The sequence below is a fragment of the Strigops habroptila genome, chromosome 2, assembly GCF_004027225.2.
Source record: "Strigops habroptila isolate Jane chromosome 2, bStrHab1.2.pri, whole genome shotgun sequence".
Lineage (NCBI taxonomy): Eukaryota > Metazoa > Chordata > Aves > Psittaciformes > Psittacidae > Strigops > Strigops habroptila.
The window spans coordinates 43,082,927-43,097,655 of NC_044278.2; the positions used below are offsets into that span (position 1 = coordinate 43,082,927).

At 38.9% G+C, this 14,729-nt stretch overlaps 1 protein-coding gene across 1 annotated transcript in view; it reads right to left on the reverse strand.

Moving 5' to 3' along the window:
• Positions 1-1,756: 1,756 nt before the first annotated feature.
• SMS (spermine synthase) overlaps positions 1,757-14,729 on the reverse strand; it is a 47,428-nt gene continuing 34,455 nt past the window's right edge. Inside the window, exons 10-11 of the mRNA XM_030476008.1 lie at positions 7,647-7,762; positions 1,757-4,602 (exon numbers count right to left, since the gene is read on the reverse strand). Coding sequence (XP_030331868.1) covers positions 4,560-4,602; positions 7,647-7,762 — 159 coding nt within the window. The 3' untranslated portion in view covers positions 1,757-4,559. The remainder of the gene's footprint in view (positions 4,603-7,646; positions 7,763-14,729) is intronic.

The window sequence follows — 14,729 nt, forward strand, 5'->3', positions numbered from 1 at the left end:
ACAACCCATGACAGTTAAATCCCACAGTTCCCTTTCCTTTGGCTTCATAAAGTTTGTATTTATTTGCTTGGGTCTACCCAAAACTCCTTGATCCAAATAGTTTCCTTTTGGTCATAATTTAATTTCCAGCAGTTAAGTTCTTTTCTTCCTAAAATACTTAGGAGCCATCTTGCAATCCTACCCAGTATAAAATAATAATAGTAAAATTAAAAAAGGAAAAAAGTAACAACAAAAGAAAACCAAACATTTCCAATCTCTCTTCCTTCTCCCTCTAATATCTTCAGAGGACAAACTGAGCAGTGTGACCAGCACTCCTTTTTTTATGTCCACACGCAATCCCCAAATCCCCAACACATTTGTTGTCCTGCCCTATTTCTGGTTCCTCCTCCTGGCTCACTCCTAGAGTTCCTTCCAATCTTAACTTGTTCCTGCGTCTTTTATTCCCTTGACACTGTACAGAAGTACTTCTCATCATGCTTCCAGTTGCAAAGTGCATTTCACCCTCTTCTTTCCTTCCTTTCTACTTTCTCCATTTCCACCTCTTAAGTTCAAGTTCACTAAAATGTATTATCACTGTATGAACTTCTTTGCGTGCTTCCACTGTTCCCATTCCACATTTCTAACTCCTTGCTTCCTAAAGCACCCCACATTTCAAAAAGGCACTTCTGTGTTGCTCAATGCTGCTATTAGTCACTCCTGCACTTGCTTTCTTTGGTACTTCTCTCACTTGCTCCTTTAGCATCTCCCTTTACCAATGCCAACTACTCCTTTTTCCCCCCCCTCTGTGGCAAGGTTTGTCAACTTTCTCCTTCCATTACCCTCAGGCAACATCATCCGCAGTCTCCTATTCCTAAAATAAGAAATTGAGTACTCTTCTCACTTGTTCCCTTGTGTTGTTCCCTCCATCAAGCTGTCAACACCTTAAACTCTAAACAGTGAAAATAAAGCAAAAGATACCTATCTTCCCTGTTGTGCATGTGGGTGATCTTAAATTGCTCTTTATCCTGCCCTCGAAGTTTGTATCTAAGACTTTTTTCCCCCCTTAAGTTAAGCCTTCCCCATTACTTTTCCCAACTACCAAAGCCTTTGCTATCACTGTACCTAGGACAGATGTAAACATTTCTCCTTTCCAGTCAGCTGGAATATATGTAAATCTCTCTACAATCTCTTTTAGAAGTCACATTCTTCTTCCATTGTCTGACATGATTAATCTTTCTGAACCACACCCCAGAGCAACTTCGTTCACTGTGCCCAATCTGTCCATGCCCTTCTCCCTCTTCCTTAAACTTGTGCGAAAACTTGCATCATTCTGAACATCTCAATGTCTCACTTACTTCTCTTAAGCCTATCTTTTCTGTAGGCCATCAATGAGTCACACCGCCACCCAAAGCCAACCTGCCACTTTAGAAGAAGTAAAACTTACACTTGGAGACCTCCAAGGAATCCACATCCACAGTGCTCTACAGAAAATTAACTCTTTCTACGTAAATATCACTGAAGCTTCAAGTGATTCTCCCCATGGCAAACATCAGCATGCCGTTCCATATTAGGGAGTATCTTATCTGAGTGTATATTATATGTAAAATAACTGTATTAATCTGGACAGAGAAGGGTACTCAATAAAAGGGCCATTAAGTAACTACGTGTTTGTTAGGTGACAAGGAAAAGAAAGAATGGGTAGAATGGAAGCATCATACCCATTAATTCTGTCATTGTAACTGACTTCGCAATGTATTTAACAATTCAAACACACAAGTAATAATAGTGTACCTTTATTTTAACACATGCACTGCACTGATGCAGTAGATACAATGCCAGCAGTCTTCTCTTTGCACAAACTACTATCAATCAAGTTTTGATATAGGTAGATCACATTTCTAGGTGGAAGCAGCATTTGGTGCAAAGAATAATCAAGAAAACCCTAATGGTAACCGTATCTCGTGAACTATTTGCATACACAGTGCAGCAATCATAGCTATTTCCCACTGGCCTTAAACATGGATAATTCAACTGTAGCAGTTTGCATTTGAAAATTCTAACACAAAGAGTCTTGTTTTTCTTTAGAAATCTACACTACAACAACAAATAAATAGGCTGACAGTGTGTATATATTTGCCCAAAATCAATTCAGCAACTTAAAAAAATATAATGTTCAGTGTTTACTGAATTGCTTAACTGCATCTACCACTTAAAAAAAACCCCCTACATCAGAAAAGTTTAAAGAAAAAAAAATTCCTCCAACTCTCTTTATACTTTATCAGTTGAAAAGGAAAGATTTGCAAGCAGTGCTGCCTCTCACCTATCAATACATAATTCAAGTCCCCTCATCATTCTGGGAACTGATCACAGAACATCCCTGCACACACAGCATCTGTGTTCTGGCAGCCTTGTGCAGCGATGCTAAAGAAAGTGCTAGCCTCGGTACAGCAAGCCAGCAAGCATATTAAGTCACCTTCTAGTTCACAAGTTTCTTTGCTAAACGAAGACCACCCCCACTTGTTGTGACCAATTTCTACATCTCTCAACCTCACTCAGGAACATATATGCCATAAGCCCAATCGCAGTGAATGCCCATGTGCTTAATTTCACCTACATGAGTAAACACGCTAAGAATCAATGGGAATATTCATGCTTGCAAAGTTAAGGGTACATGTAACTGTTTACAGGATATTGGCATTAATTTTCAGCTATACAATATACAGATTGCAGTCCTGTATTATAAATGAAGGGTCACTACTAAGTAATAGGCAATAATATCAAGGTATTTTCTGGGAGGTATACAACAGAGCTAAAACACTCAGGGGAAATGCAAGATACTTCTCTACTCCTTTTTAGACAGAGGCTCTGCTCTTTGGGAGTACTGAGGGATGCATAAGCTGTAGGCCACAGAAGAACTGTGCTCCATGTATATTAAAGAATTAACATTAAATGCAATAATGTAGGACAGTAAGACTGAAGAATACTTCCACTAGCTCTCCAAACTGAAAGCATTTTAATGGCACAATTATATGCCAAATGAAGAGAAAATGTTTTCAGGCTTTTCAGCAACTGGAAATCTACATAAGCTACTTGATTTCATGAACAGTTGATATATGCAGGAGACAGTAAAATTCTTCTTTATGTATGATTTAAGAATACAGATCTTAAGAGTGTTTCTTTTGTTTTGTTTTCATTAATAGTATCTTGGGGGGGTGAGATCCACTCCCTCCAACAAAACTAAGAAAATGTTGATAGTAGGTGTTAAAGGAAAAAAAACCAAAACATTATGGCCCAGGATTAAAGTGTTCAGGGAAATAGTGCACTTTTTATTCTATCTTGGAAATGTACAGAAATGCACAGAATGGTTATAATCCTTCCTACCTCCCTTCAAGTGGGATCTTTTAAACACTGAAAGTAAATGCTTAGTCAATACATAGGACATTTTTACAAAAATATAACTTTTCAGACAACATGAGAAATAGACAAAAATGCCTTATCTTTCAGAACAAACCTATAATGCAACCCAGCTTCTCCACTGACTTTTATACTGCAAATGGACCTAATTCAGCAAGAGCCCCACACAACATTGTCAACCTGTGGCAATACAACCAGGACTTACCCTACTGAAGTATACATACCAGACTCAAAACATTCAGTACTGATGCACATGAATCTAGATGGTACCCACACTTCTTTGCCTTCTAAAGCAACCGTTCTTTCTTCAAAAACCTAGTGCTTCCCATAAGGTTGAGGAGCATATGCCCACAAGAACCTCATTACACTCAATTTCTTGCATTGTGTGTGGTGGGATGGAAAATCAGCTTTAATTTTCATGCTGACAGAGTTCAAAGTGCCTCTATAACCTACTGTTAAATCCATATGAAAATCTAAATTATCAATATGGCAGCAGCTAAAGAATTCCATGAGGTGAAAGGTCAAAGATTCTTCTCCTGCAGAAGAGATTACAGCAAATGAAACTAGAGTGAATAAACAAAATTAAAGACTAGTTTTATTCCTTTGCAATGAAGGATTTGGGGTATTCTTTCAGAAGATTTTTTCTTTTTTTTAGTTAGTTATGCCCTTCTCTGCACAGAAGCACTGCAATGTTCATTTTTAAAAATCAAAAACCCCCGCCATCCTTAAAAAGCACCATAGACAAAAATCTGGTGGAAAAACAAAAAATAACCCACAAACAAACTCCATGGACCACTCTTCAGGGGTGAAATGCTAAAGATGTCTTTTTTAATCAATCAGTTTGTGAAGATCTACAAAAAAATAAAAAGGATCACATTCTAAAGGTTCAGTGCATTCAGCAGCTATATAGTTTTGCTGCTTATTCATCTTTAAGTTGACTTTCAAAAATAACACCCTAGCTCATCAAAATATACATTTTCCATTTGCTTTTAAATTAAAATAATAATAAAAACATTTAAAGAATTCACAATCAATAGCATGACTAAGTTTCAGGATCATCTACAGCATATAATTTAAAGGTTCAAGATGACAATATGCAGCACGTGGCAGGCCTATATGCTCCATGCAGCATGTACATTTAGGATAATTTCAAATAAGCTTGATGTTCAGATGTCCGTTTGTTTCTTCCAAATAGTGTAGAATACCCATCTGGAGAAAATAAGAAGTTAAGGAGAAAAAAAAAAAACAAACCCAAAGTTTGTAGTACACAGTTAAAAAAGAAGCAGTTTTTTTTTCCACTTATATTTCAATTCTGAAAACTTCTGGTACCTCATAAAGATGAGTTAGGTAAAAATCTCAAAAGGGAAATCTGCCAGGATCCTATTTTTGATTCAGCAGTTCAAAAGAGCATCCTGTTTCCACTGCAACTTAAATTCTTTGCAAACCCATGATTTCTAACTCCTGCTGCAGACTTTCAGGTGGTGCATTTTTGTGCACTGCAACCACTGAACAAACTACAGAAATACTTTGGGAAGAGCGATCAAAACTTTGATCAGGAGTTTACCAAGTTGGGATCTATCTTGTTCATCTTCTCAATTGTGAAGTAGCACAGAAAGAGACATGCAGCTACCTAATTTGTGAACCCTAATGCAGACACAGTCAGACATAAAATTAATTCTGAGATGTTCAGTAGCTGAACAATAGGCGTCCAGGTATCTCATTGGGCAAAGATTTAAGCGTCTACTGCCTCTTAATTGCCTCAACAGGGGTTCTGTTGAACGCTTACTTAACAGATGCACCTAAATTTTGCCTAGGTTTTTCTCTAAAAGCTTCTATGGGTGTTTGCCTTTGGTACCTAAACAATTTTCAGAAAGCAGACCTTTATGTCGTCCAGACTGAGCTAGCAGCAAATACAGAGCAACTAGCAGCTGTATCAGAGCTCTTTTTGCTGCTCCTCTGTGAGGAGACAGACCCAACTTCAGCAGACTCATATACTATACTCAAACCACAGTTCTCTGAAGTACTCCTGACAGGACAGACAACTGATCCTCAAGAGCTCTTGCCATGCTGGGCATATGAGAGCAGTCAGAGCTACATAATTCTACCTGCTTCCAGAGAAGCAGGTGAGAGGATGAGACATGAACATAACTTTTTTTAAGAGGTACAGCAACAGCTGCAGAGTAAGGCACAGATTTCTGGGATTTATAACTTTGTAAAATCACAGAGATATATGTTCTTCTGTTTACACAGTGAAGTCACACATGCTCCAGATGGCAGCCTCCATGTTCATCATAAAGTCTTGGTGGAGACTTCACAGACATATATGCTTTCCTTAAAATAGAGCTAACTTTTATGTCAACAGCTACTTGAATTTCAGATGACTCCCACAGCAACACTGGTAAACACCAGAATTTCAAGTAACAATTACACACAACAACAATTCTTCAAGTAGGCAAAACAAGTAACAATAAAAAGTGATAAGCCAGCTTAGTACTTTGGCTACAGTCAGGTATCCATGCAGACAACTTCTGGTCAGGTTACAGAAATGAACATTCGCGTAAGTGAAAAGATTTGTTCAAATGGCTCAAGAGATTTCAGGCACTTAAATGAATGTCACAGATATGTCGCATTCTTCAGACAGAAATAAACCCCTCATTTTTAATTACCTGTCACAACTCTACTGTAAACCATCACATCTTTCAGTCATCTAAGAAACAGCATTTAGGTATAAACTTCCATTCAGATGAAGATTCCTGAGTACGTAAGTTTCAAGAAAAGTGTTAACCTGTACCTGAAAGGCACTAAAGGGCTATCAGAAGTCCAAGGCCAAATTAAGATAGAGTACGTACTGTGGGGGCTACTCTGAAGTCATCAAGATGACTTCTCCTTTAAGATTCCTGTACCTATACCACTATAACATTGTTAATTCATTCATAAAAAGCAAACTAATAAAGTTTGCCCCACTTCTGCAAGAACTATTCATTTTCAAGTGCTGCTATACTTTAGTGGCCAGGTTTAATACATCTATTGCTAAAAATATTTTCTATCTGTTAGCTTACTAGAAACATTTATTTAAAAAAAAAAAAGTAGTGTTTCTACTTCATTAATTTAGAAACATTTTGCATACTTCCAAATAAAAAAATGCAGTAAGTATTTAGAAGACTTTCTGAGGATGCATACTTCAAATCACGTTACAGGTTGCATTAAGGTCTGGCAGTTGTAAAGGCAAAAATAACCAGTTTCTCTGAAAATGTAAGCTACAAGGGCAAATATCTTCACATCCTCTTTCATTCTTCCATTTTTGTCTTAAAAATGTTAAGATCAAATCTGAATCTCACTGGAGAGCAGACAATAATGAGAAACAGGAGAAGGTTGCTACAGTCAGTATGGAGTCCAGAACAGCAGGCTACAGCATTAAACAGTATCAAGATTGGAGACAGAGAAGGCAAAATGAACACACAGAACAGAAGAAAGGCTGTGGCAATGTCACATATGTAATGTATTATTGAATAAGCAGATCCTGGAAAGATCTCTCCTGTCAAGAGAGGGACAACCACAGCAGGCATTACCCTGCAGAAACATTTCCTAGGAGATCACACAAAAGTGGTAAACGCTCAAGGCAAATGCAGCCAGCAGAACCACTGTATAGGAGATCAAAATGCCCCTGTAGAGCCAATGGTTTGAAGCTGAAACTTCCAGCTCCTTGTATAATTTGCCTGCCACCCACAGATTTTCAGTAACACTAACTAGTAATGATTGTTAAGAATCACTTTTTTTTTTCTTCCATTAAAAATATGCGGACTGAGCTATACGTATGTTCAATAGATCCAAGAACATTTAAAGATCTGGGTCATGCTAATCTGTATTAAGTTAGTTTGGGTGGGTTTTGGGGGGAGAGAGGAGGAAGACAGCCTTGCCAGAACTCCCAGGCAGTATTACCCTCATCCTACAGTTTATCCTACATCGCATAAATAATACACTTGGAACACTCAAAAACATTAACAAAAACATAACCTGATCTTCAAAGGTGCTGATCATCTCACAAGCTGTGAATTTATGGCACCTTTAAAAAAACAATTCCTGCAATTATCCTCAAAATAAAACCGCAGTAGTCCATTTACTATGAAAAAACATTAATAGTGTTTAAATTAGAACTGCCTTCTTGCACTCGAGTTCATCACCTCCAAGCAATCTAGGCTTGTTGGATTTATTAATACACACTCTCTCCACTCTTTTTCAGTTTGTAAGGATACAATTCCATGTAGGAGGGAACACACACAGTTTCTTTTGAAAACTCCACAGGACAATAAAGCCTGCTAAGCTGTTCTTCATACAGAGTCAAGGCATCAGTCAGATTGATACAGTTTCCCTGAAGAAAAAAAGAGAAAAGTCCCAGTTACAATCAAACAAATAAGCAAAATTGCAACTGAATATATACATTTTGACATTAATGTAAGGCTCCCACATACTTCAAAACCAGATACATGCTGTTCTTAATATTTACAAGGCAAATTCTGAACAGCTTGTCTTCATTCTGCCTACAGCAAACAACAATTTGTATCTTTTCAAGAAAGGGTAAGTATGGGGGGAGATTATCTTCTCATTAGCAGAAGCAACCACTACATTACAGATTCTAGTTAAAACAGACCACCATGTGTTGTTTACCTATAACATCTACTCAACAACCGTTTTCTTTATGATTGCTTAAATATATCAGTAAACAGTATTACAACATCCAGATTTTTTCGATTATTTAACATTGTCTGGTTCTTACAACATTTAAATGCACTATTAAAAACACTACAACCTATTCATTTTAAACAGATTCTTCCACAGAGCAATATGACAAAATCAATCAGATTATAAAGAAGTTCTATGGCTGCAGGCTACATTGTCTTGAGTGTATCAGGCTTCTGAGAAGGAAGTGATTACTAGGATACTTTTTTCTTGGACCCCTGTTATCTCATTTAAAAATATTACTATCTTTTTCTGAACAAAATACAAATCAGTGCTTATTTTTCTGTAACAGTGCAACTATGAAATACAAGACACATTGAATTCATAACACTCCCAGACAAATTATTACCCAAATGAATCATTCTTGGAATGTAAACAAATCTCAAGGATTACAAATGGTAAGGAATTAATCCCTCCACCAAACAAAACCCAAACCTCCTCCTAATTACAAGCACAACTTTATCCAAAGCTAAGTATTAACGAGCAGAAGAGTTATTGCAACATACACCTGGGATGCTCATACAGAGAAAGCTTTAATTAGAAAGTGGCTATCCATAACGGGTTTGAAGATCTAGTGGTAACAGTGAGCCCACAGAACGCTAAACTGAACACACTACCCAAGCAAGTGTGCAAGTTTTTAATTAAAAAGGTTCTTGTCAAGTTTCTTGCCTACGTAACTGAGTAGGCTAGCTGATACTTTACAAGTTATTTGGACACTAACTTAAAATAGAGTAGAGATGAAAATAGTCGCCACTGCATGGTCTACAAATTATTCAGTTGTTGTTTTCTAGGTACAAGACACTGAATAAAGACCCACCAAAATATGAATATACTGTTGCAGTGGCACAGTACAGAGACAAGACATTCTGGGATTCTGCTCAAGGGCAACAAGATGTTAGTGGTCCTTGGCACACTGACAGCAAGATGAATTGTTTGTGGTCTTCTACCTCCACCACTTTCATGAGGAACCTTCAGCTCAACCTATGGGCCCCAAACACGATTCCAACCATGCTGCACACTACACATGAACAGCAAGTTTTATGACAATGATGAATCTACCCTGACCGCATCTACAGCATGCACGTATCTAGTCATCTGTGAGGCTAGTTGAGACATCTTCAGGATACACATGTCCCCATCCTTCCCTAATGGTTGGGTTTACTAGCTTATAGTATAAATGCCTTTTTCCTTGACCTGGCACAAAGCCTACTTTCTTTTTCTGATTTCTAATCGGTAAAAACAGAAGCATTAACTAGCATTTCTCCAGTTACTTTCAACTTCAAAATCCTTAGCTTACCCACACATTTTAACCACTTCTAGTGGAGGAACAACATTTACCACAGAAGACAAAAATAGGGAACACAGCTCCTAGTAACCTAGTATACAAGCCAGTGTCCCACAAAATGATGGCAAGAGACCCAAGGCACAAAAGTTCGCTATTTATCTCATATTACAAGAACATTAGTCTCGATGATACGAGGATATGCATAAGACAGAAAGAGGTTTAGTTACAACAAAAAACAAAAAAAGGCAGAAACAGTCATCTACTAATGCAGCCAACTTCTTGGTTTCTAGATGACTCTTTCTGTTCGTGACAGGACAAGCCAAAAGCCTTCTAGCATAAGCACTTCTGAGCAGAGTACTGCTTCTGATCTCTACAAGCCCTGAACTCTGCAAGAGAGAGACAAGAACACAAAGCCTAAAGCAACAGACTCCACATATGGAACAGCAGTGTCTTCCCTCTGCACCAAATGACTTCCGGAAATGTTTGCGCACGCACACACATAATTTTGTTGGGGCTTTTGTTGTTATTGTGTGTCCCACACCCCCACCCTCCCCCCAAATTAACTGAGTGAGGTTTCTTGTCCCTTCCTGCCCTGAGATGAAGTGCATAACTGGCATCTGACTGTGAAAGAATGCAGATGGTTCAACTAAGAAAAAGGAGCTGGAGCCAATTAAAAACTATAGCTCTCTTACAGCCACAGCTTATTCAATATTTTAAGACCGCTGACTTGAAATGAAAGTCAAGTCCTATAGGACCAAAGGAACAAAGGATTTATTCAACACTTCCAAAATGTCTGCACTACCTATGTTTCACATATGTGCATTGCTCTGCTAACACACTGCGAAGCTTTCCACTCCAAGAGAACGGTCTTTAAGAAAGCTGCGTTTTACTGTTTAACTTCTGCTTCTCACTGCTCTCAGGTTTTGAAAAACAGCCTTAAAATAATTAAGTGCACACAACAAAGTGAATTTTCACAAAGCAAGGAACTAAGATGAGTTTGGCCAACAAATACTACCTGTGCTCTTAAACACAAGGTACAACATGTAGAGTTATTTGAAATCAGTATGTCTAAACAGCTACATCTACACTTCTTTTTCCACGTAACATCAGATGATAACTAGAAACAAAGTGTATAACACACGTTCTGACTTCAGTATTTAAACTATTTTTTCCCCAGCTTCTTTTTATCGGTAGGACTTTTTTCCCACATTTTATTTAAAACATTTCTATTTCGAGAGGAAGTGAGAATTTAGTCTATTATTGTTCTTTTGCATGTTTTGCATTGTGCTCAAGTTTTCACAAGTGGAAAACTCCTATACACAGCATCTTTTAAAACAAATCATATTCTCGAAAGCTCTCTCTCAAAAGAACTTGCATAGAACATGTATTTGATTATCATTTTGGTCACATTTCATGAACAAAGGTGTACTTGTTTATTTGTTAAAGGAAGATGGTATGCTTTATATTTAATATATCACAGTTGGTTTTGGGTATCAGAAAACAAAAGTGGTTTGTAGGAAGGTAAGAGATGAACACTAACTGAGCACAACTGCACAAAACACAACAATGAACAGACTGCTGTAGTACTTGTTTAGTACCCTGTTATTATCCAGGGGACTATAGCAGTTATTTGGTTCAGCCGCCCTTTACCAAACATATAATTTTGTTTCAACGTCAGACTGAATGCAAAAGAAAACTAAAAAACAACCTGTGTGTGTAATTTGAGTCATAAATAGAAAACACTGTTAGGTAATTTATGGTGTATACCACTATTACAGAGGAAGTTTAATGGGATACACAATGAGATAAAAGTATCTACAGTTTCCCAGCCTATCACCTCAGTGTTTCAGCCTTTCTACTATTTCCAGAAACAGCCAAATCACTGTAGTGTGGAAAACTAATTACAGGAACAATGAACATGCCAATAAGCAATTTTTACTTTTCAAACGCACAACTCCCCAAACTACAAATCAAGATCTTACTTAAAGGTACCTACAGTGTTGTTAAAGACATCAATCACACAGGGATGTTTGTGTATCACTGAAATACGACACAGGGAACCAAGCCCAGAACGCAACACAATGATCAGTTGCATAACCTATGTTTATTTTAACTCCTCCCACCTCACGAAAACAGTTATGTGATAGAGCAATAGAATCATAAAATGGTTTGGGTTGGAAGGGACCTTAAAGATCATCTAGTTAAAACTCCTCTGCCATGGGCAGGGACACCTTCCACTACACCAGGTTGCTCAAAGCCCCGTCCAGCCTGGCCTTGAACACTGCCAGGGATGGGGCAGCCACAGCTTCTCTGGGCAACCTGTGCCAGTGCCTCACCACCCTCATAGTGAAGAATTTCTTCCTAGTATCCAATCTGAACCTACCCCCTTTCAGTTTAAAGCCTTTCCCCCTTAACTTGCCACTACATGCCCATGTAAAAAGTTCCTCTCCAGATCTCTTCTAGGCCCCTTTAAGTACTGGAAGGCTGCTATAAGGCCTCCCTGAAGCCTCCTCTTATCCAGGCTGAACAAGCCCAACTCTTTCAGCCTGTCTTCATAGAAGAGGTGCTCCAGCCCTCTGATCATCTTCATGGCTCTCTTCTGGACTTGCTCGAGCAGCTCCACATCTCTCTTGTGTTGGGGGCCCCAAGAGCTGGACGCAGTACTCAGGTAGGATCCCACAAGAGCAGAGGGAAGGATCACCCCTCTCAACCAATACATATTTTGTTCTAAACAGCCACTGTATACTCAAACAATAACTAATATTGAACAGTGTTTAGTAAGGTTTAAAACTGATGACTCACCATTTTTTCAAAAGAAAATAAGCAAAATTGGACTTTTTTATCCCACACTGCTCAATTTTCAACATATACAAAACCCTACCAAACTCCTCTGCCTGCCTCCCCTTAATCTTTGTTCCATGTCAAGCATCTTGACAGACAAGAAACACGGGAATGCCGACTTTTTTTTTTCCTCCTTAACAAGGATGTCTCTCTCACAAAAGTATTTGAGGCAGTTTTAAACTTTGAGATTAGTCAATCTGTATTTATAAGACCTTGTTTATACGATCAGTCAATTTAAAACTAAACTCTCAGTAACACAAGGAAATGAAAAGTCTGCCCCTTATAGTCCCGAACTGCCAAGAGCTCACACAGGGACCTGTATCCATTCTTCCACCCTCCTTTTACACTGCAGTCAAGGAGAACCCTGTTCCCTCTTTGGAAGTAAGTGCTAATTAGAAAACCCACGCAGCAGCCAAAAAAGGGAGTGTAACTATGGAGCAACATCAGAGTGGTCTGGACATTCAGAGGGCAGGGCCATGCTGTATTAGAGGGCAGCCAGGAAGTGACAGCTTGGTGAAGGCCCGCATGTGCCCGTGGGAGACATCTGATCCCTTGTACCAGTGGTTAGTGCTGTTTACTGGAACCCAAACCCATGAGTGGTCTGAGGCTGTTTCTAGCCTGCCTGGGTTAGATGACCCAGACTAGGAAGGAGCAAGTTCCTGTTCAGAGGTATTTTTAAAGGTTCCACTTCATAAACAGGCTAAAAATGATAGCCTGCTCAACCTCAAAGGATTAGATCAGCAGAGCAAAAACTTAGCATAGAAAAAGGCATTTTCCTAGCTACACATAATCCACTGACAGAGACAACATTACCATTGGACTCTGCAGCTTATAAAGCATAATTTCACAGCTGTTGGGACAATCCTCATGTGCTACTTTGAAGGTGCAGAATGGTGATGGTTCAGCAAAAAGCCACAAACATATCACACCACTATCTAAGATTACACATACTCCGCTGAAGTTAAAAAAATCACTTGGGCAATCTAAAGATCATACTGGCTTTTAGAAGGTCCAACACTTAATGTGTTCAGAAACAAGTCCAATAGAGTTGAAATAGGACCTTGGGATACATCAAGTTCTTACATCCTCACTGACTCCCACTTTTCTTCCTCCTGTGATGGCTGGGAACCTGTAACTGCCTCCCCTTGGAGAAAGGAACACTGAGCACCTCACAGATCCAGAGCCATATTACATCACTAAACACTTGAAAGCAGCAGCTTCAGAAGGAGAAGGAAGAACAGAAATACAGCAAGCCATGTGACCCTTAAGCATCACAGTAGTGGTATTATGTTCAACAATAAGTTTTCAAAAGCAAGCCTCAAATCTTTAACTTATAGACAGGCTGCAAGTTCTGCAGGCTAAGGGCCCTAAAGGTCACCCCTCTCTGTCCAGGTCCTACGTAGGCTGCAAGGCTGTCAATATGGATCATGCAGCTAAAAGAGTATGGACATGAAAAGCAAGGCTGCCATTTATACAAGTAAGTTGTTGTTCTCATTGTGATTACTATCTGTGGCTGTACGGAGCAAGTATGGAGGTTCCCCCCTCCCACTCCCCGATATATGTAAGCATAGACTCATAGCAGCAAAGAATGAGATCCATAAAACTGCCCTTTCTATCTTTCCAGTCGTGAAACAAGCAAAAAGTCCCTCCTTCATCCTAAAATTGGCGACATACGTTCTCGCATCCCCTGGGAATACGACTAAAGAGTCTGAAGAACCTTTCACAGGCAGAATCTCTCTCTAAATGTTAAACTGCCAGTCAATATTAGTTATCAGTCCCCACCTAGTGGTGAAAGGATATTCTGCATTAGCATTCAGAGACTGCTTAGAGGATCACCATGGCATCCCAAGCGAACAACCAGCCGTGTCAGAGTAACATGCCAAAAAAATAATTATTTTTATAATCTCAGATAAATTATATCTATCTAGAGTTAGACAGCTCTAAACCCTGCCGTCAATTCATGTTCTGAAGAGAACATTCTCCAAAACTTGTGCAGAGCTCAAAGAAGAGACAAAGAGCATTTTCATTTATTTTTCCCCAGAAGTGGCATTTAGAACATCAGGCAGCAATAGAGCATGTGAAAGGCTGGCATTCTGTGAACAGAAATCCACTTTTGGGTAAAGTATTTCTTGAGCACTGAAATAAATTACATTCTCACACGACGCACAAGGCAATCCCGCAAGCAGAACTATTAGAGGAGAGGCTACAAACTACAGAAGTTTCAAATATTTACACAACATAATGCCAAGGCAGAAGCAACAACTGCAGCTACCGGGCAGCAGCCAGCAGGACAATGACTCTTTTGCAGCTTCTCTCATGTGAGACATTTCCCCATCACCACAAAGGTCAGGCTCTAACAAATAGGTGGACATTCCCCCAGTTGCTTTTCTTGATGACATTTAACATATTTTACACTTCAAGAAAGTTGGGGGGGGAGGGACAGGACAGTTGGAACAAAAGTAACTTAAATTTC